Here is a 23,485-nt window from a genome sequence, read left to right as displayed (position 1 = left end):
TGGAGTTCCGATTCCATGCTCGGGCTTCTTTTTGCACGCAGGCTGGAGACAGAGTGACTCGAGATGTCTTTGAGGCGACAGGGCCTCGCTTCAGACGAGAGGGTCTCAGGCGTCTTCGGCAGGCTAATGGCCAGGTGGTGGTGGATCCCCCCAGGGTTCGGGCGATCGCCACAGATTTTTACAGGGATCTGCTCTTTGCTGAGCCAGCAGATGACAGGGTGAGAGAGGCTCGGGAGGCAGTCTAGAGCTTCACGAGACCGGTTGTGCCGGCCCATTTGCAGCACTCCCTTCTCGGATACGGAACTGGAGGAGGCTCTTCACGCACTTCCTCGGGGCAAATGCCCTGGAGAGGACGGTCTCAACACGAAGCCAAGGAACAGCAAGAAAAACTTAGAGACCCACAAATCTTTGTAAACATGGCCCAAGTAGTTGACCTTGAGGAAAAGGACTAGGAAGTGAAACCTATGCACTTGTGGTTAGGAATGACCACTCCGATAAGTTTCAGACAAAAATAAGCACTTGTTGATATCGGTGCTAACCACAACTTAAAGTCTTAATGTCCTATGACACATGGCACTCTGTTGGGAGGCCAACCTTATTACTCACCAACCACTGTCACTATTGTTGCTTCAAATTCTATCAAATGTTTAGGTGGTGTTACAATTCTATTTCACATTCGAAATAACCCCTTGGAAGGCAAGTTCTATGTCATGCCTACAGGAACAATGCAAGAAGAGATCCTTCTGGGACGTGGATGGATGGGACACAACCGGTGTCAAATTGAATGGGATGCAAGGATGACAACACTACAACTAGCCTCAAGATCAATTACCGTCCTTATGTGACAGACGAAGAGCCGGAACCACCCAACTCACCTCCACCAAGTGACCCCTCCCCTTCACCAACCACAATCACCCTGCTTACCAACCAACATAGAACTATGCCACTCAAGAAGAGACCTCTCCTTCACCAAGATACCCCATCCACTCAACGAGTCTCATCTGCACCAAGCTCCACAGCAACTCAAACCTCGCCAACCAAGCCCACTAAATACCAACTGGCACCCATTCCACCCAACCCACCCGTTCTCACTGTTGGGTATCCAAGAAGATCCTCAGTGCCCAAGGTTATTATGAGAGTGTTCATACCCTATGGATTCACCAAAGATCCAACCTCTCCCCTCAAACTGTGGCAAAACCCAAAGCTTCGGCAAGCCCAAAATCTCCTATTCCTCGTCATATTGGCCGAACGAACCTCACGGCAACCTCCAGTAAGGCAACCACAAGCCCACAAAATCGGAGAGAACATCATGCAAAAACCCTCTCCGCCGCACAACAGTCGTCACAACCCACCTCGTCCTCACACCACAACTACTTACATGTGGGTACCTAAACCTCTTCTCACCGCCCAAAACTTCTACTAAGGCAATCAGCTCATCTGGTTACCGCAACTGCCAACGTGCACCTTCGTGCTCCCAGCACCGCAACAATTCCAATGGGAGCCCTAACTCTTGCCACTACTAGCACAGTGCAAGATAAGGAGAAAGCAAAGATCCAAGAGGAAGCCAAGGCCATGCAACCCCCACCCACTATCTCCACCAACGATATTCTCGGCTTCCCCACCTGCCCTTATCATCCGACTCCCTCGCTACACCCCTACTCCCTCTCCAACCCACCATCATACAACAGCTCCCTCCTATGAAGCATCAAGTGTCACCAATTGGCCGACCATTTGGTCCATCTCCAGTTTTTGCGTCTTGTTCACTTGAGGCCAGGCCGGTGTCTCGTGTGAAGAGGCCAGTATTTTGCTGACATGGACGGGAGCCAGACTAGTGCCACCCGTGTGTTAGCAGGATGGTGTCGTATGGACGGGAGCCAGACCAGAGCCACCCGTGTATGACCTGGACTGTGTTCGACCCATGGGATTGTCACGCCATGGAAGAGCCAGTATTCGTGCCGTGTTTTGCCTATGGGACTGTCACCCCATAGGGAGACTCGTGCCTAGAACTGTGTCTTACCTATGGGACTGTCACTCCATAGGAAGACCAGGTTTTTATGTTTTTATGTCGTGCCAGTTTTGTGCCGACAGATATTTTGTACTTGTTCCATGAACGGGAGATATGTCCATGTTACTATTTGCACATGCACACATATTTTGCATGTTTGAAACTGTTTTCGCATGACATGTATTTGTGTGTTTGCCTGCTTGACGTGTTACTTACTGAGCGGGGACGCCTGCCAGTGAGTCGTGAAGTCTGCCCTGTATTCTGACAAGTTTTGGTGCATGTGAACAGGTGGTAAGTATGTCGCACATATTGTTTTAATGTTTCAAATTCTAACCTTTCATTTTATAAGGTTAGGTGTTCACATTCACTTAAATCTGGGCACCCCCTTTGGGCACCCACTTAGGGGCCAAGGTGGAGAGCCCCACTTAAGTGAGTGTGGGGGTGGGCATGGTTACCTACCCAAACTCCCCACCCACATGCAAACGTGGGTATCACCAAAGTTAACTTCACCTTAATTTTTATAACAAGGGACTCTCTCCTTCAAGCGTGGGCACCCATCGCTTCTATCTAGCGTTGGTTCATCACCCGGCGATCACCTTCGCTGGCTGTCCTATCGGCTGCTCCACCACCCATACAAGCGACTGCCTCTACTCTCCACAGGCAGCTGCTTCATCTCCTATATAGGTGACTGCACCTTCTGCAGGCGGCTGTCACCTCCAGATTGCTGCGCTACCTCCTCTTATTACAGGTTGTACTGCAGCCGGCGACTCCTCCTGGACCAGCAGGCAGCGTGGTACACTGCCACCAGCAGACGGAGCTGCCTCTGTAGACGCCTGTGAGCTCTCCTGCGCATCTCTTCCAGCAGGTTACCTCTCTCCACTACAGGCACCTACACTACCCCTTTGCAGTCAGAGCGTTCATCTGCAGCCAGGCCACTCTATACTGGTTGTTTTTCCACGCTTCTTGAGGCTGAGCCACCTTCTCCTATACAACGGGTGGCTGTGTTCCTGCAGCGAGACTTTACTTCTTCCAAGGCAGTTTTTCTATCGCCTATTTGCACAAGGTTGTACTTCTTTTCCTTTGGCGGCTACAAGAAGACTTCACATCTCTTGGGTGGTTTCATCTTCTGCACAAACACCACGAGTATTGGTTTCCTATCAACCATCTACAAGTAAGTGACTTTCAGATTTGAATAAAGTATTTTATGTTTAAATCTGATAAAGGCTTCATTCCGCTCAGCCAACACCCGTTCGGTGCCGGGTTGTCCAAGCTATATTGGCGAACCTCGGTCCAAAGGTGCTGAGATCGGGAGAGCCAGGCGTTAGTACGAGAGCGCCTGTTTGTGCGTGGTCTCGGAACACCAGTGAGGCGCTCTCCGCGGAGTCCAGTGAAAGCACAGGACCGTAGAGATTGGACCACACTAGTGGTCATTCTCCCTCGAGCTTCTACATCGAAATTCGAGCCTATTTGTTTGGTACTGTTTTCATATGTACATGGACATTATCTGGTTCTTGGAACCCATGGAGCATTGTATTTATTAAATACTCCCAATAAATATATCATATATTGAGGGGGGGGGGGGTCGGCCCATTCCGGCCCCAGTGCTGGTGTCCATCTTTCCATTTCATTTCGTTTCCTTTAAATTTCAAGTTGTTTTAAGTTGTCCATTTCAAATTTGTGGTTTTAAAGTTGTGCTATTAAGCGTGTGGGTGTCCAACGGAGTCTTTCCCACTTGACGGGATCGGTTTCATTGGTATCAGAGCACGGTTGTTTCCCTCTTCCTAGTGGGGAAACGAACCTGTGTACTGGACATCCCGCTTTTAGCAAACTTAAAACACAATGGACAGCCAAGGCAACCCTTTGGAAGTGCCAAATTCGAGGGGTCCATCTAGTGCCTCTCGTGGGTCTGATGCCCTGCGTGGTAGGCACAAGCCCCTTGAAAGGGTTCTTGATAGTGAATCAAAGGGTCAACTGTCTCCAGGAAAGACAGTTATGCTTGAACAAGAGCCTGATGCTATGAGGGCTGAAATGGAACATATGAGAAAACTTTTGCAGGCTCAAGAGCAAGAGTTAAAGTTTTTACATGAAGATCCCCATCTGCAAAGTGCTATTGAAGCCAGGAAGGCTGATGCTATGGTAGATGTAACCTTTGAATCAATGGCTCGTGAAGTGGGCAAGAACCCAAGGGAGTTGGCACTTGCCTATCTCCTTCGCAAAGGTGATATCAAAGAGGGGGATGATGGAGAGCTGAAATTCAGAAATCCACCTCGTTTGAAGCATGGAGATCCCGCATCCCAAAGGTTGAAATCTTTTATGCAAAAGGAAGAGGTGACTGTCACCTCTCGACATGCATCCTCTCCACAAGGCACAAAGCCTGATAGATATATGTATGCCAGTGCTCATGGAGAGCATGAAAGTCACATGCATGCAAGACATGTATCTCATGGTGACAGGTCTCCTTCCAGAAAAATTTTGCCTTCTGAGTTGTCTCATGGAGAGACCATGCCATATGCAGGTAAGTCACATGCATCTGAGTTTCGAGTTCGTGGAGCACATGCCACCGTGCCCCATGAAGCTTCTATGACGGCCCATGGAGCCCATGCAGATAGGGCTACCCCGTTGGATAAGGGGAAAAGAAAAAGAGAAGACCATGAGCCTCATGCCAGGAAGCTGAAGGAATTCAAAGCAGGTGATAAATCTGTCAAATTTGATGTTTTTCATGGTGAACATGACGCTTCTAAGGTGTTAGCATTTGTGGCACAGTTCGACATTGCTTTTAGCGATGAGTATTTCACAGAAAAGTCAAAGGTGCGCCATGCTAGCATGTTTTTGAAAGGGACTGCTGCTCATTGGTGGATCACTGAAAAGATCACCAAGGATCCCATTTCTACTTGGAAGGAATTCAAGGATAGATTTTATGCTCAGTTCTTGCCACCCAATGCAGAGCAAACTCTCACTCAAAAGTGGGACAAGCTGGAACAAAAAGATAATGAGAGTGTGCAACAGTATGTTAACAAATTCTGGAAAGTGTTGCTGGAAGTGACTCCCTTCATGCAAATCACAGAGGATGAAAAAAAGAGGAAGTTTCGTTCTAGACTGCAACCAGCATATAGATCGGGTATTGAATTGCACCCGAAACATACATTGCAACAACTTACAGCTTCTGCCCTTGCTACGGAGCAATTGGTGCTCAAGATTAAGCAGGATCAAGGAGGTTCCAAGGGAAAAGACAAGGCTGTCCCAAATCAGCAAAAGGGTGGACAGCCACCTAAAAAGAACTTCCGGGAGCCTTACAAGGGTGGTAAAGCTGAAAATAACACATCTAAAGAACAGGGTCCAAGGAAGAACAAATTCGGCTTAACCCCGGAGCAAAGAGAGCAATATGCCAAGGATGGAAAATGCTTTTCTTGTGGTAGCAAAGACCACATGTTTCGGCAATGCCCAGATCGCAAATCAAAGCACGAGGACAAGCACACCAAAGCTAATGTACATGCAGTTCCTGATGTGCAAGGTAATACAGGTCATGATGCAAAAGAGCGAATGGTTTGCAAGGCTTGGGGGCAAATCAAGGATCAGCCCGCACTCTTCATGTTTGATGACTGTGCAACTGACAATTTCATCTCTATGCAAATGGCAGCTGCATTCGGTATTGAGGTTGAAAACATGGGACCTCAGATTGAAGCCGAAGCTGCATTTATTGGTAAAGAGGTGCAGGTTACCCCTTTGATAGGGAAGTTGTGCATCCATATACAGGGCTACCTTGATAATGAGCATTTCTTAGTTGCTCCACTGAACGGATGTGATGTATTGTTGGGCAAGCCGTGGCACCATAGGCTTGAGCCCCGCAAAGACTACAAGTCTAATATGATTTCTTTTATGCATAAAGGCCGCATGCACTTTATTGATGCTGGCAAAGAAGGGGATTTCATCCCAGTTGTATCACACATCCAAATTAATAAAGCAATGAAAAAGAGTCTTTCAGCGTACTTGGTTTTTGTGCGTGATAGTCTTGTGCCAAATCATCAAAATGTGGATGCTATGTCTAATGATAGGCTGAATTTTCTTAATGCATTCAACGACTGTTTTGCTGACTCGTTGCCAGGTGAATTACCTCCCCAAAGGCCCGAAGATCACCGCATAGATCTTGTGCCAGGTAGTTCTTCACCTAACAAACCCGCATACCGAGTGAGTGCCGCACAACAAGAAGAAATCATGAAGCAGGTAAACGAGCTTTTAGAGAAAGGTTTGGTTCAGTCCAGTTCCTCACCTTACTGCTCTCCTGTGCTTCTTGTTCAAAAGAAGGACGGATCATTCCGTATGTGTGTAGACTATAGAGCTTTGAACAAGCTTACCATCAAGAACAGATTTCCAATTCCACGTATTGATGATATCTTGGATAAGCTTGATGGCTCAGCTTGCTTTAGCAGACTTGATTTGAAGAGTGGTTATCACCAGATACGCGTGGTGCCACAAGATGTCCATAAGACTGCATTCAGGACAGCCTTCGGATTATATGAATTCTTGGTAATGCCTTTTGGTCTCACCAATGCTCCTGCTACTTTTAATCGTATGATGGATAGGATATTCCGACCCATCGCAAGTTTACAGGAGTCTTCTTTGATGATATCTTGGTTTTCTCCAAGAATGAGCAGGAACACAGAACTCATTTGGTCACAGTGTTCGAAGAGTTGCGGAAGCATAAACTTTTCGTCAATGTCAAGAAAAGTGAGTTTTTCCTTTCAGAGATTCATTATCTGGGACATATTGTATCCAAGGACGGAGTTACAATGGATCCTACAAAGATAGAGACTATTCGGAATTGGCCCGAATTGCAAAACGTACATTAAGTACGTAGTTTTCTGGGATTATGTTCGTATTACAGGCGTTTCATAAGGCATTTCGCCATGATTGCCACTCCTCTACATGATCTCACGAAGAAGAAAACTGCTTTTAAATGGACTTCAAAGGAACAGGATGCTTTCTTGCAACTCAAGCATGCGATCATATGTGGTCCAGTATTGATTGTTCCTGACTTGCACAAGTCATTCGTGGTTGAATGTGATGCTTGTGGTGATTACATAGGAGCTGTCCTAAATCAAGAAGGGCATGCAATTGCATACGAGAGCCGTCGTTTGCATGATGCTGAGCTTCATATGGATATCTATGAGAAAGAGCTCTTGGCTGTAATTCACGCCTTAAAGATTTGGAAACACTACCTTCTTGGGGCTGAATTTGTAGTCAAGACAGATCATCAAAGCTTGAGATACTTTCTATCTCAAACCAAGCTTTCAGAGAAGCAGATGAGAATGGCAAATTTTCTTTCCATGTTTCATTTTCAGATTGTGCATACCCCAGGAAAGAAAAATGTGGTGGCCGATGCACTATCTAGGAGGCCTTATGTTGCTGCAGTCTCAGTGGCCTCTCATGGAGATCTATTTGCTGTGAGAGATTTGTATCATTTGGATGCTGATTTTTGCCATATATGGACTGATTTGATGGCTGGTCATTCACATGCCTCTTATGTTATCAACGAGGGTTATCTCATGAAGGATAATTGCCTATGTGTGGTGAAGGATTTGCGTCCAAAGGTTATGGACGAATGTCACGCTCCACCTTATGCTGGTCATAGAGGTATTATGCCTACTATTCACATGATTCAAAGGTACTTCTTTTGGCCAAGCATGCGTAAAGACATTGAGGCTTATGTGCGTGCATGTATTACTTGCCAAAAGGTGAAATTTGACAGGCAAAAGCCTCCAGGTTTGCTTCAGCCATTGCCTATTCCCTCGCAACCTTGGGAAAGTATCACGATGGATTTTATTATGGATTTGCCTAGATCCCAGCATGGGAATGATGCTATTTGGACTATTGTGGACAGGTTTAGCAAGCAAGCTCATTTCTTGCCCGTCAAGAAAACCATTAAAGCTGATCATATGGTAAAGCTTTTTCTTGCTAATATTTTCAAGCATCATGGTATGCCTAAATCCATTGTTGGGGATAGAGATCCCAGGACTACAAGCCTATTTTGGAGGGCTTTGTTTGATAATATGGGTACTAAACTTGAGTTTTCATCAGCTTATCATCCCCAAACGGATGGCCAAAGTGAAGCTGCAAATTCGGCCGTATTTGATTTGTTGAAGTGTTATGTGGCAGATCAAAAGAGTGCATGGGAGAAGTATCTTCCACTTGTTGAGTTTGCCTACAACAATACAATCCATGCTTCCACAGGAAAGGCTCCGTTTGAGATTATTTATGGCAGAGTGGTCTTGCCACCCATCCTTCGTACCAAGGATGAGATTTTTGCAGCTGATGAATATGTTCGTGACTTGGATGTTGCCTTTGGTCAGGTGCGGACAACCATTGCAAGATCTCAAGATAAGCATAAAATGGCTGCTGACAAGCATAGAAGGGACATGGAAGTCAAAGAAGGTGATTGGGTATTGCTGAAATTTGAGAAGGCTAGGCTTCGGAAGAGGCCAGGACAAGAAGGATCATATCCTAAGCTTTCCCCTCGCTATTATGGACCCTTCAAGGTGATTCAGAAGATCAATGAAGTGTCCTACAGGCTTGCTTTACCTAGTCATTGGAAGATTCACAATGCTTTTCACGTGAGTCTATTTCGAAAATATGTGGGGCCAGATCCTGATGAGCCTGTCACATAAGATCCGCCAGAAATTGAAGAGCTTGAGGAGATCCTCCAGCCAGAACAGATTGTTTTTCACAAGGAGAGAAAGGAAAGCTTTCCAGGAGATACCTTGTGAAAGACTCGTGCCTGGAACTGTGTCTTACCTATGGAACTGTCACTCCATAGGAAGACCAGGTTTTTATGTTTTTATGTCGTGCCAGTTTTGTGCCGACAGATATTTTGTACTTGTTCCATGAACGGGAGATATGTCCATGTTACTATTTGCACATGCACACATATTTTGCATGTTTGAAACTGTTTTCGCATGACATGTATTTGTGTGTTTGCCTGCTTGACGTGTTACTTACTGAGCGAGGACGCCTGCCAGTGAGTCGTGAAGTCTGCCCTGTATTCTGACAAGTTTTGGTGCATGTGAACAGGTGGTAAGTATGTCGCACATATTGTTTTAATGTTTCAAATTCTGACCTTTCATTTTATAAGGTTAGGTGTTCACATTCACTTAAATGTGGGCACCCACTTAGGGGCCAAGGTGGGGAGCCCCACTTAAGTGAGTGTGGGGGTGGGCATGGTTACCTACCCAAACTCCCCACCCACATGCAAACGTGGGTATCACCAAAGTTAACTTCACCTTAATTTTTATAACAAGGGACTCTCTCCTTCAAGCGTGGGCACCCATCGCTTCTATCTGGCGTTGGTTCATCACCCGGCGATCACCTTCGCTGGCTGTCCTATCGGCTGCTCCACCACCCATACAAGCGACTGCCTCTACTCTCCACAGGCGGCTGCTTCATCTCCTATATAGGTGACTGCACCTTCTGCAGGCGGCTGTCACCTCCAGATTGCTGCGCTACCTCCTCTTATTACAGGTTGTACTGCAACCGGCGACTCCTCCTGGACCAGCAGGCAGCGTGGTACCCCCAGTAGACTGCCACCAACAGACGGAGCTGCCTCTGTAGACGCCTGTGAGCTCTCCTGCGCATCTCTTCCAGCAGGTTACCTCTCTCCACTACAGGCACCTACACTACCCCTTTGCAGTCAGAGCGTTCATCTGCAACCAGGCCACTCTATACTGGTTGTTTTTCCATGCTTCTTGAGGCTAAGCCACCTTCTCCTATACAACGGGTGGCTGTGTTCCTGCAGTGAGACTTTACTTCTCCCAAGGCAATTTTTCTATCGCCTATTTGCACAAGGTTGTACTTCTTTTCCTTTGGCGGCTACAAGAAGACTTCACATCTCTTGGGTGGTTTCATCTTCTGCAAACACCACGAGTATTGGTTTCCTATCAACCATCTACAAGTAAGTGACTTTCAGATTTGAATAAAGTATTTTATGTTTAAATCTGATAAAGGCTTCATTCCGCTCGGCCAACACCCGTTCGGTGCCGGGTTGTCCAAGCTATATTGGCGAACCTCGGTCCAAAGGTGCTGAGATCGGGAGAGCCAGGCGTTAGTACGAGAGCGCCTGTTTGTGCGTGGTCTCGGAACACCAGTGAGGCGCTCTCCGCGGAGTCCAGTGAAAGCACAGGACCGTAGAGATTGGACCACACTAGTGGTCATTCTGCTTCGCGCTTCTACATCGAAATTCGAGCCTATTTGTTTGGTACTGTTTTCATATGTACATGGACATTATCTAGTTCTTGGAACCCATGGAGCATTGTATTTATTAAATACTCCCAATAAATATATCATATATTGAGGGGGGGGGGTCGGCCCGTTCCGGCCCCAGTGCTGGTGTCCATCTTTCCATTTCATTTCATTTCCTTTAAATTTCAAGTTGTTTTAAGTTGTCCATTTCAAATTTGTGGTTTTAAAGTTGTGCTATTAAGTGTGTGGGTGTCCAACGGAGTCTTTCTCACTTGACGGGATCGGTTTCATCAAGGCTTTACAACGAGCTGCCAACCTTGCCCAAACCTAATTGGACCCGCCTACTCGCTATTGCCAATTGGGCAAGGAGTCAATACAAAACTCGTAACGGGCCCCGGGGTGCTAACCATGTAGTCTTAGGGTACAAAACATGTTCACAAGATGCCCTATGAAATTTATTTTTAAAAAAAACTCTCCAAGTCAAAGGGAACAGCCGTTCATTGATAAAGCCATGGCCGTTCACAGTGGTTTTCTCACGAATCCAACGTTGTTCACTCACAAAGTCACGGCTATTTCCTCACCAATCCACGGCCACTCATTCAAAAAGCCACAATCATTTCCTCATGAATCCACGGTCGTTCACTCACAAAGTCACGACCGTTTCCTCACGAATCCACAGCCATTCATTCAGAAAGCCACGACCGTTTCCTCATAAAAGCTACGGCCGTTCACTTATCCATCCACAATTGTTTATTCCTAAAGCCACGGCCGTTCAGTTATCCATCCACAATTGTTTATTCCTAAAGCCATGGCCGTTCCTCAACAAAGCCACGGTCGTCCCTTGCTGAAGCCACGATCGTTCCTCCACAAAGGAACACTCGTGAATCCACGACCGTACCTTTCTTGAAAACCTATATAAGAACCATAATCACAAGAAACATTTCGAGGTTTTTTTCGTTTCGAGGTTTTTCAGGTTTTGTTTCAAAAGGTTTCGTCCCTCGGCTAAGAAACCGTGAGGTTTCGAAAAATCAATAATTTCAGAAACTCAGTACGAAGGGCTGTGTGAATATATGCTCGTGTGTGTGTGTGTGTGTGTGTGTGTGTGGAGTGCGTGTGTGAGAGCATATCTTGATACAGAGTTCTACACCCACTATTGGACACTGATGACATTAGTGGGGATGTCGTAGTACCTAGTCCATACTATGCATAATGGAGTTGATTGTTATATAGTCTTGTCCTCACTCTACTACCCCAGCCGCACCCTTCTCGGCCCTCGTCAACGACCCATCGTGCACCTCCGCTTGCGTGCTGCCGCCACACCAAACGCTGCCTACTGGTTGGCCGATCCAAAGCGAGAGAGCGCAAGTTGCCGCGCACAACAAGCACCACCTACTGCAGATCCAAAGCGAGAGAGCGCGCGTGCTACTCCGTAGACAGAAAGTGAGTGTTGTCGCCGATCGAGAGAGAGAGAGAGAGATGGTCAGATCCATGGGAACAAATAAATATGGATTTCATTAGTGATTTTTTTAAAACTGCTAACAAGAATGATATGATTTGGACTACTGTGTGTCTACTAAAGACCCAACGGGCCTATGAGACCAAAGTGATACAATAATGTCTACCCCCTTCACCCTAGACCCTTCTACTTAAACCAATCCATGTCCATTAAACATGTTTCACTTTTGCATCCATAAATTAAAGTTCCTATCAGCAAGATTTGGCAAGTTCTGCCGAGCGGGCATCCACTAGTGGCTTTAACCCCAACACATCTTACCTAATGAAGGTGTAATTAGTTCGGTCAAGCATCATCTATTGGCTTGGCCCCACCACACTTAGTCCAACAAAGGTATAATTTCATCAAATTCCTCCCATCTCTTCTGGCTACTAGGTTGGATAAACCTGGCAAGCCTTGCGTTGAGAAAGCCGCGGATCTCATCATGGAACAAAAAATAAAATAGAACAAATCAAAACTATCTCACTCGAGTGATACAAAACTGTCCATGGAAATCTCATCATGGAATACAAGGAACATGAAACATGAGAGGAGCAGCAGCCCCCAATAGATGCTATGCCACTCTCCAAAATATCAAACATGGGGCTAGAGAGTCTGGCCAAGAGCGGCATACAAGGAGGCGGGAGCACCAAGCACATGTGGAGGGCTGGTCCGAGGTAACTCTCCCGAGCAAGATGGGTCTGCAACAACAGCTAGAGGTGGGTCCATGAGATCCACTATATGGGTGTCCTCCTCCTCCTCCTCCTCCTCCTCCTCCTCCTCCTCCTGCTGGGTTCGGAAGAAGCTGGTGATGGTTGACTGCTGGCACGAGAGTGGTCGGGGTGGTTGGGGCTGAAGCTCTCGCAAGAAAGTGTCCATGTGTCTACAGAGCTCAAGCAAGAAGAGCCCTAGGCAGCACTCGTCCGGGAAGTCAATGATCTTGGAAAGAGGGCCAAATCCCTCATGCAATAGACAATGAAACCTCCCACAGCTCTCATAGTATACTGGGCAGCGACATATGTAACGCTCCTCTGTCTCAACCTCTCCATGACATAATCGACACATCCTCTCCTCCCTGGGTCTCCATATGAGCTCCCTAGGTCTCCTCTCCTCCCTGGGTCTCCGTATGAACTTCCCAGCTCTAAAGACGTGCTCAACTCTCCCAGTCTCCACTTTGAGGCGGTGGGATGAAGCCCGTATCTGGCCCATCACAATCTACATGGCATGAGACATGTGAACACTCAAATAGCCCGACTATTGGATGAATCCATCCTCAATGAAGTAATCTTTGTAGAAGTGCATCTTCAGTGAGAGCTCCGAAGCTGTGATCAATGTGCAGTGGGTGTAGAGGCTGAGAAGATCTAACAGGATAACCCAATTGGTGTCCTCATGACAAAGCTAGAGAAAAGGTGACTGTACTAAAGGGGTGGGAGGCGGTCCATGCGAAGCCCATATCCAAAGAACTAAGTGCAAACCGCTGACTGAAGTGCTAACTGTCTCAAGGACTCCAAGGCAAGCCTCAAATACCTGTGGGGATCCATGTGACGTAGCTCAAGCCATCCGTGCGGCTAACCAATTTGCAAAGGTGTGACGTTGCCCTCACAGCAACTGACCGCGCGGGGAGAGAGGGGGGAGGGGCGGTGGGGGGGCGCTATTCCGGTCCTAGCGTGGGGTGTCATTTATGTGTTGAGAGAGTGTTCATTTGTTGTCTAAATTTCTTCTCATTAATTGTTATTTAATCACAAGATTAGGGCTCATTAATCCATCGCATTACAGACTTGACATCCAATTTACTCATGGATTTTATGTAATAGATTTTTGGTCTCATAGACCCTTCTGGTCTTTCATAGTTGTTAATAATTTCTCTCTCTATCTGGTACAAGTGAAGTAAGAAGTACATACCTCATTCTTCCTCTGAAGTGGCACCAATGATGCCACCAGAGCTCTTACACTAGGTCTCTCCCGGGGTTCATATTGCAAACAGCGTGAAGCCAAACGTACAAGCTCTGTCCCTTCCTCACTCGTGAATTGGCCTTCCAAGTGTGAGTCCATCAATGACAGCATATTTTTCCCTTTTATCAGGTCTAAAGCCTGCAAGAGCATCCCTCTAGTAAAAATGGCATAACAAAAAGCATATGCACGCATCTTGAATAAAGTTCTAAAGGCACGTTAATGCATCGAAAGCATTCAATCAACATTAAGCTAGTAGCTCAACTGGTTTCTGAACTTACATGACTTGGAGGTATGTGCTTCCCACTTAATAGGTCCAATAGAACTGTACCAAAACTGAAAATAACACTTTCTGGAGTTACTCTACCTGCAAAACAATGATAAGATCATTAAACCTCCTAGAACACACAACATTGATGACTGGATGCAAGCATACTCTTTTCCTGCAAAGACCTGACACCTGTACTGTGTGACGCAAGCATACATTTTTCTGCAAAGACCTGTACCATGTTTACCTTGAGAAAAAAAGGGGAGAGCTCTGCTCGAGTTCATTTATTGATGGCTACATCTCAACTGTTCTTTTGACACCCATAACATCTATGTACTAGTGCTCTCAGAAAAACCCACAAGACATACTAAAGTCAACGTAAATAGAAGACGGTTTACGTCCCTAGCGCATGAGTTGCATTTGTTGTTGCCTTAAGAGAAAATTAGGAAAGCTTTTAATGTAAACTTCTTGAGGTACTACCAAGTGAGGATTAGGAATAGTTTCCCGAGGCTGGCCAACGTCAGACAAGCCACCTCCTTGCTATCCTTCCTGCCCTGCCTGGATCATTCCATGCTGCCCACTGTACTTGGAATGAATCAGCCAATAATGTCCCGAGGCTGGCCAACTCATCAGACAAGCCACCTCCTTGCTATCCTCCTGCCCTGCTTGGATCGTTCCATGCTGCCCACTCTACTTGGATTGAATCTTGTTCCCTGCTGTGGGATCAGCACTTTCTGCTAACTGCAGTTTGACTCTGGACCTGCCCAATCTCCACCTTCCCTACTCAACGTAACAAGCATGCCTTCTTTGCCCCATAAATCAAGCTCCTTGTGCATGTCACAAGCATCTCCTTCCACCATGGACATCACTTGAAAGTTGACATATGGTTATGCCACATGGTCCAGAGGCATAGTAGGGGAAGTAAAGAGATAAATCACATGAAATAATTGCTGATGAAAAGATTTGCTCGAAAGGAACTCAATAGAGGATTACCCCATAAGGTTGTGTCGTAGTGGCAGATAGCATCACTTCACAAAGCACTGGATTCATGATAGAATGCACAGCAGAAGATGGAAAGTGGAAACACACGAGAGAGAGAGAGAGAGAGAGAGAGAGAGAGAGAGAGAGAGAGAGGAAACATAGGTGTGTACCTGATCTCAATATCACCAAACAAGGATACAAGTCCTGAGCAAGAGGGGAAGAAGGCCTCGTATGTGAGGTGCTACAGCAAACAAAGCAATGCAATGAAAATGAGGGAGGGAAGGATCGGCTATATATATGCCCATGTAGGGGCAGCCAGCCAGCTCTCCACGACTAGGGTAAATGCCCAAGACTCCATAAAATGGGAAAAAAAGGTGGGAACTGATGTGAGGGGTGACCAGCCCCTCTAGCTAACATGGTCATCCCTAAAGGCTAAAATAGGACACCACACAGGAAGTCAGCAACAAGGGAATGATGTCTAACACCCCCTCTCAGCACCGGATGCTAAGTGAACTCCAAGAAGCCAAAGACGCCGTCCTCCATCATAGATGAAAGATTGCAAAAACCAGTACCAGGAAAGCTCCACAAGCAATCTTCTCAGCAACTCAACTACAAAAGCAACAGAACAAGCTGCCAGGTACACCGCTCCTCTAGAAGAAAACAACCAAGTAGGTTGCGACGTGCTGCTCCAAATAATGGTGCCAAACCCAAGTGTAAGAACACTCCCCGAGTTGTATGTCGTGTTTCCGACCTGGAGAAGGTATGAAAAACCTCAAAACCACCAAGATTAGATCCTATAGATAATCAATCCTAGAAGAAGCACGCTGCTCCTCACTGGAACCCTCTAATCCATCTCCTCAAACTCTGTAACAAGAGTTGCCAAATGCTAACAAAAAACATCCTCTAGAAAGGTCGGCTTTGCAAGATGTAAAAACTCTGTAGAAAAGATGGGGTCCATCTGCTCAAACTCTGTACCATGAGTTGCCCAATGCTATACATAAGCACACTCCACTGAGGTGGGCATCGCCAGATGAAAGGACTCCACATCTCCCTCTAAAAAATGATGTCATCGGACTAGTACAAGCCCAACCTGATTCTGATCCAAATCCGAAAAACTCTGAAAGTACCACTATGCCCCAGGCACAGTTAGCAACCACAGATCCAAAGCATCCCACCGCGTCCAAAAGTCCATCCTCCAAAACAACAAACTGCCACCAAAGCCACAATCCACACATCCACACAAAACCCCCTCTGCATGTGATATGTGTCCACTGGAGAAGAAAACGCAACCAACCAGAGGACTGCAAACCTGAATTCACGCTGCCCAACTTCCACACCTCATATGAGGAGAAACGCTGAAGAGAAAGTACCTTCACGTCCAACCGAAGAAGCCCAAGTGAAGCTAGAGCTACCAACAGAATCAGTCCAGAAACGCAGCAAAACAAGGCTGTGATTCTGAAAACGCAGAGGTGAAAGGCTGTAGACACGGCAGAATATGGAAACGCACAAGAGAAACTGCTGCAAAACCCCTGTAGAAGAAAAAACGCATTACAAAAAGTGCTGCTGCCCTGAAACAGAGCAGCCGACAAAACCAATGATGGATGACCTCTAGCTGCAGTGGAGAAGCGCCTCGAAGAGGCAGGCTGTCCAGCAGCAAAGCTGAGAAAAAAAAAATGCAGGAGGGAGAGGAGGGAGCATCCAACACTGCAAGTCACCGGCTCTGATACCATGATAGAATGCACAACGGAAGACGGAAAGTGGAAACACGAGAGAGAGAGAGAGAGAGAGAGAGAGAGAGAGAGAGAGATGAAATGAAATGAAATGATATATTAACGTCTTCAAAAGGCCAAAATGACCTATGAGACCAAAAAGGTTACAACAATTGGTGGATCTGATACAATGTCTGTGTAAGGAAAGCTAAAAACAATTAAACAACTAATTGAAACTGAAACAACTATGAGGAGAGAGAGAGAGAGAGAGAGAGAGAGAGAGAGAGAGAGAGGAAACACAGGTGTATACTTGATATCAACATTACCAAACAAGGATACAAGCCCCAAGCAAGAGGGGAAGAAGGCCTCGTATGTGAGGGACTGCAGCAAACAAAGCAATGCAATGAAAATGAGGGAGGGAAGGACCGGCTATATATATGCCCATGTAAGGGCAGCCAACCAGCTCTCCACGATTAGGGTAAATGCCCAAGACTCCATAAAATGGGGAAAAAAGGTGGGAAATGATGTGAGGGGTGACCAGCCCCTCTAGCTAACCTGGTCAGCAAGGTTAAAATAGGACACCACACAAGAAGTCAGCAGCAAGGGAATGATGTCTAACAAATCAAATATCTAAAATTTGTGATAGCAGCAAATCAGATATAAACGTAGATGCCTTGGATCATCTTAGCAAGGCAAAGCAAGGCTGGACTTTATTGGGCTGTGGATTAAGAAAAATATCACAATATGAAAGCCGCCAATACCAGTTTATACTATGGTTCTACGAGTTGCATGTGACAAAGAAAAAAAAAATGATTGGCAGCCTTAGAGCATGCCACATTTGGGGATCCAGGCCACGATTGGCCAAGATCTTGAATGATGCACAAACTCAAATGTGACAATCAGTGCTACTTAAGCGGACTTGAATCCACACGTCCCACAAGCTCTATAGACCCTGAACCTGCACTCAAAGTAGCACGATAGCTCCGCCAAGACCCTTTCTTGGAAAAAGAAAACTGATGAAGCTAAAGTTACAACAGGCAAATAAATGTTACAATCAGAGTGAGATGCCAGCCAAAAAAAAAGTGATGCGGCAAATTGGTTAAACCTCCATATAATTCTAGAATTAAGAAGTGAGATAGTGACAGGGAATGGAATGTCCCATGCAAAATCTTGCAATTAGAAAAAGCCACAAGTTTGATAGGTCATCTCAGCTTTCTTTCAGCCAAAAAGCAGGAGCTAACACTTCATAAGCAGCAGTCTGATAGGTCATCTCAGCTTTCTTTCAGCCAAAAAGCAGGAGCTAACACTTCATAAGCAGCAGCAGTCCTGATAAGGCGTGATTGATGTGTGAATAGAGAGGGAAAAATTGGTACCAGTCCTCAAATATTCAGGAGGTGTATATGCTAGATTTGTACTATAGCTTTTTCCATCTCTGCTATTCTTCATAAGGCCAAAGCATGAAAGCCGTGGATTACCATCCTGAAACATTCAGCCAACATAAACAAAGAACATGCTGTTGCATAGGCCAAACATTGAGACTCCAACAAACGAACTGAAGCTAGAAGCGAATGTGCAGCTATACATCAACAAGAAGAGATAGGCGAAGTTACCTGATCAAAAAGAACACGGTATGCATTTAGATCATGATACAATGGTCGTCCATTATTGCTACAGTGTTCCAGCGCTTGGGCAATAAAATAGGCCACCCTTGACCGCATTGCCCATTCCATTGGATGCTGGTCCCCTACAACTTTTCAAGATCATTGATAAGAAACGTGTGTTCAATTCTGGTTAAAAGCAACATAAAGAAAACAAACATACTGGTGGGAATGTGTCCAAAATGTTAGCTGAAAAGCGACACAGATTGTTCAAGATAAATCTTGTCCTGAAAGTTTGTCAGCAGATCACCAGAACAAACTGATAATTACAAGCATATTCCCTGTACTTACGTGCCCCAAAAAAAAACTGTATATTTTGTTAAAGGCTGACATATTTAATGAGCCACAAGGCTTTTTAACTTAAAACAAGTTTCTTGCGTTACTTACAGTGGAAGAGATGCCTGGCAAGGGTTTCATTGGGCATATATTCAGCGACTAAATAGCGTTCATCACCCTCAAAGCAGCAACCAATAAGATTGACGACTTTATTGAAGCGAACTTGGCCCACACCCCAAGCTTCTTCCTGCAAATAAACCATTTTACAGGATAAGAGAATGTTGATGCAAACAAAATGAGCCCCTTTGGTCTGTTAAACCTCCATGTTCATGGCTTAACGATTCAGATATTTCTCCTAAGCAAAGAGTGCAAAAATAAGAAACAAAACCAGACCTTCCTGAGTTAAACTTAAGATCAGGTACAACCATACATGCATCAACAATCAGGACACCCCTCCAAACCGTAAGTGCATTACATGCCCACAATGTGCATGAAGATAGGATCAATTCTTACGTTTAGAAACGAGTCTCCAGATCATTTTATCTTTCTGCTCCTTTTATCGAAGAAGAGCTGTCATAACTTTGCCCCCAATGCATAAATTTAATTCATGTTTAAGAGCAGAGATGATCACAAAATGTGAATTTGCTTATGTACACGCACGGAAGTGGTCACATGATGTGTATCCAGTTTGCCAAGCTTGGCTCGCACGAAGTGCATCTTGGTTAGCATGAAGTCCTAGATTGGCTAGGCATGGGATCACACTAGCTTCGCTTTGTGACCTCATTCCTAGGTCTATTAGCTTGGTTTTGGCCCAAGACAGGTACAAGGATCGTGAACAGGGAAATTCCAAGTTTTCATATGCATATGCATCTCACACCTGCTTGGCTGGTTAGATGATTTTGCTACATGTGTGCCTTGTTTTCATGTCTTGCATGAGATGTTGTGGGTCAGACTTGTGGCGCCGGGAACTACTGGCATTGAGACTGCGCGTGCCATTGTATTCTGACAAGTGGTTGTCGTGGTTGTTGTAGAGCTCTGAAGTTGGGCCAAAAACTCAATTTTTGGTTCGCTTTGGGATCTCTAAGTTATAAGTTTATGTGTTCACACCCACTTATTATTTATGGGGTACACTAACTCCCAAACCTCCTTCTTGAGAGTACCCAAGCCCATTTTTAAGTGTATGTGAACACTTTAGACACTTGTCAAGTTATGCATGCATGCATGCATGTTTGGACACTTAGCAAGCAAAGTGTGCATGTTTTGACACCTCTCCTCCTTCTACTCAAAGAGAAACTCGTTTTTGTTTTTGTCTCTCGCACCCCTAACACGTGTTGCACCTTCTCTACATGCCGATTTTTCTGATTTTCAACCCCTACCCTCCACTCACCATGCACTAGAGTTTTTGGACCTCCTCTTTCCATCCACATGCTGCCAACGCCGTTTGGAAGCCTCCCATTTGGACTGTTTTCATGCAAGAAAATCCAAATTTTCAGAAACCCTAATTGCTCTACAAGCTTCCCAAGTGTCTAGGAAGCTACTTTGAGCAATTTCATCGAGTAAAGTGTTCCCCGGGAGGTGCTTGGTGCCTAGCAAATTACTCTTTTGCTGAAATTTCAGATTTTCACGCATAAAATTGTTCCATTTGAAGACCCTGAATAGCTCCATGCGTGCATCTAGGGTTATGGGCATGGCTAGAACGGTTAAGAGCGTGTCTCACAAGCGTTTGGCTTGTCCAAAAGCCTTGATCAACGTCTAACCCTGTAGAGCATGTTGTCTTTAACCCTAGTGTGAAGCTAAACTCTCCCCTTGCCTTGGGTTTGGGCGGTGGTATTGTTTTCTTTGATTTCATTCTTGTACCTTGTGTCACTCGTTTAGAATATAGTTATTCCTAAAGCCGGGGGTTGAGGGGGTTGGGGGCACTGTTTTAGTCCTAGTGTGGATTGCCGTGTCATATATGTGCTGAGAGAGTGTGTTGATTTGTTGTTTAAAGTTATTCTCATTAATGATTAATTAATCACAAGATTAGGACTCTTTAATCCACTAAATAACATTGGTATCAAAGACCAGATTTCCTTCCCATTGTGGTGGAATTAGTCCTCTCTTGTGTTAAATTTCTATTAGTAGGGTTAATTGAGGTGAATTGCTGCTCTCCTTTCCACATAATTGCATCACCGGAGGTGCATAAGGTGGTCCATGAACCAATGGAACCTTCACAAAATGTGAGCAATAAAGAGCAAGAGATAGAGGCTCTCAAAAGGCAGCTTGAAGAGCAAGAGATCCCTCTCAAGCAACTACAAGAAGATTCAAAGACGGAAAAGGTCTCCAAGGGTAAACAAAGCCTCTCTCAAATTAAACTTGAACAAAACTTTTCTATGTTTTGGGATGTGGCCAAAAACATTGGAGCTAACCCACATGAGCTTAACATTGCCTACCTCATGAAGAGGGGGGATGTAGTGCAAAATGAAGAAGGGGGCCAATGAGGTGATAGCTCAGTGGTAGGGATGTTTGTCAGGACAAGGAGGTCCTAGGTTCAAAACCCCACAAGGTGCTTTCTCGCACACATTGCCCACGGGCGGATAAAAAGCGCCCATGGGCGATGAAAGAATGGTAACTACAGGAGGATCTTGGGCCTAAGGCCGGGTTTTTTTTTAATGTTTTAAAAAAATGAAGGGACCTCACCTTGGTTACGGCATCTAAACTTGATCCAAGGAGAGGCCAACACTCAAGTGGTGCTCGTGCAATCACCTTCTCCCCCACCTTAGGATGTGCATAAACCTCTTCATCCAGCTCATAGCCTCGCCATGAATGCCATAGAGGGAGCGGCATGATGAATCTCAACCCTCTAATCTTGGAAAACGCACAATGTGTCGGCCAAGTATGCAAGACAAGGGCAAGAAGCCTCCAAAAAGTATGTGTAGCCCAAAAGAGAAGCAAAAGGATGCAAATGTAGAGCATGTCAAGCAACCGGTGCAAGAGAAGGATGTTTTGATGATGCGTATCTGCAATTGGAAGAGCGTGTGCCAAGAAGCTTGTGGAATTCAAAACAAGTGACAAGCATGTCACATTTGATCATTTTCATGGGGAATTGCATTGCACAAAGCATTGTCCTTCATTTCCCAATTTGAAGTTGCATTCTTGGAGGACTACAAAATCCAAGTTGAGGCAAGTGGGCCATCACCTCAAGGGCACCGCAAGATCTTTTGGTGGCTCGCCCAAAAGCTCTCGAGAAAAGCACCACAAACGTGGGCCGAATTCAAAGTTTACTTTCGCCAGGATTTCTTACCACCCAACTTTGAGGATGACATCATAAATGATTGGGAGATTTTCCGCCAAAAGGAGAACATGAAAAGGTTGCATCCTGCCAATGAGGTGATAGCTCAAGTGGTGAAGGTGTTTGCCTAGGACCAAGAGGTCCTGGGTTCAAACCCCCCCTTGGTGCTTCCTTGGCAGCATCGCCTACAGGCGGGCGCCTACGGGCAATGGAAAATCAGTAACTACGGGAGGATCTTGGGCCTAAGGCCAGTCGAAAAGGTGGATTCCTACCATACCAACTTTTGGAAGATCTACCTTAAAAGTGTTGGCCTTCCTTGCCATCACTGAAGTTGAGAAGAAGAGAAAATTTGAAGCAGGACTCCAACCAATCATCAAATATGTCTTGAAACTCTACCCCAATCAACTTTCCAAGAGGTGGTCACTTCCGCCTTTGGCCATTGAGAAGGTGCATGTGATGCACCTTACCGAGAAGATCCATGCCATCATGGGAAAGGACATGCAAAGAATTGCTCCCTCTATGCATAAGACAGGACACCAACAAAAGAGGGATTTATGTGATACCAAAGAGCCTAAGAAGGCTCTAAGAAGCCCCCCTTCAAGTGGGACATGAAGGACAAGTTTGGGCTTTCAAAGGAGCAAAAACTAGAGTATATGACAAGGTTCATATACCTAGGAATCCAGGAACATGCCCAAACTCACCTTATAAGAAAGTGCAATTTTTAGCATCATGGTAGTCATCCACAAGACAATAAACCTTCAACCCCATCATGCATAGTATGGACTAGATACTGCGACATCCTCACTAACATCATCAGGACCCAATAGTGGGTGTAGAACAATATATGACAAGGTTCATCCAATTATCTGCCAAGGCATGGAACTCCCTGATATTGAGCAGCTACATGTTGGGGATGGTGAGGCTCACGCACCCAATCCCACGAAAGGCTTCATCACACGGAGGTTGGTGCGATTCGATGAGAGAGGAATTGTGATATGCTTTTTAGTACATGTTGTAGTCGATGAGAGAGAGAGAGAGAGAGAGAGAGAGAGAGAGAGAGAGAGAGAGAGAGAGAGATGAAATTGAATATGTTTTTTAGTGGAGGAGAGAGATTGGGTTTTGTCACTTTTCAACGGAAGGCATAGGGGAGTGATAAGAGAGAGGTGATGATGTGTTCCAGCTCACAAGAGAAATCAATGAGAGGGATTTGGCATGGCCATGAGAGAGATGATTCTATTATGGCGAGGAGAGGGAAGAAGGGGAACAATGGAATTCCATGCCAAGAGAGCGTGTGGTTATTACTCACGAAGAGAGAGAAGATGGAGTTGTCGAAGAAAGATGTATATGTCAAGGACAAAAGATGGAGGTTGTCAAAGAGAAGAAGAAGAAGATGGAGGTTGTCAAAGAGGGAGAAGAAGAAGAAGAAGATATATTAACGTCTTGCAAAAGACCCAACAAGTCTATGAGACAAAAGGTCTATGAAAGGGAAGAGGGGTTGTGAGAAAAGGTGGAACGTGAGAGAGAGAGAGAGAGAGAGAGAGAGAGAAGAGGGGTCGTGCACAAAGTGGTGTGAACTGGACAGTGGCAAAAAGTGCTAAAAAGGATGGAGGGTGTTGAAGAGAGAGAGGGAAAGGGGGAATTGTTCG

General features: G+C 45.5%; 1 protein-coding gene across 2 annotated transcripts in view; it reads right to left on the bottom strand.

Annotated features, from left to right (window-relative positions):
- LOC147624248 (serine/threonine-protein kinase BSK1-like) overlaps window positions 1–23,485 on the bottom strand; it is a 78,588-nt gene that overhangs the window by 20,210 nt on the left and 34,893 nt on the right. For both annotated transcript variants that reach the window (XM_086819213.1, XM_086819214.1), the window contains exons 3-7: window positions 18,680–18,815; window positions 18,245–18,378; window positions 18,008–18,113; window positions 13,958–14,043; window positions 13,629–13,817 (exon numbers count right to left, since the gene is read on the bottom strand). In XM_086819213.1, the coding sequence (XP_086675339.1) occupies window positions 13,629–13,817; window positions 13,958–14,043; window positions 18,008–18,113; window positions 18,245–18,378; window positions 18,680–18,815 (651 nt within the window). The remainder of the gene's footprint in view (window positions 1–13,628; window positions 13,818–13,957; window positions 14,044–18,007; window positions 18,114–18,244; window positions 18,379–18,679; window positions 18,816–23,485) is intronic.

This window comes from Cibotium barometz, chromosome 25, assembly GCF_041138505.1.
Source record: "Cibotium barometz isolate CiBa-2024 chromosome 25, ASM4113850v1, whole genome shotgun sequence".
In the NCBI taxonomy this organism is placed as follows: domain Eukaryota; kingdom Viridiplantae; phylum Streptophyta; class Polypodiopsida; order Cyatheales; family Cibotiaceae; genus Cibotium; species Cibotium barometz.
Note: the sequence above shows the minus strand (reverse complement) of the source record. Positions and strands in the feature narration are given on the sequence as shown.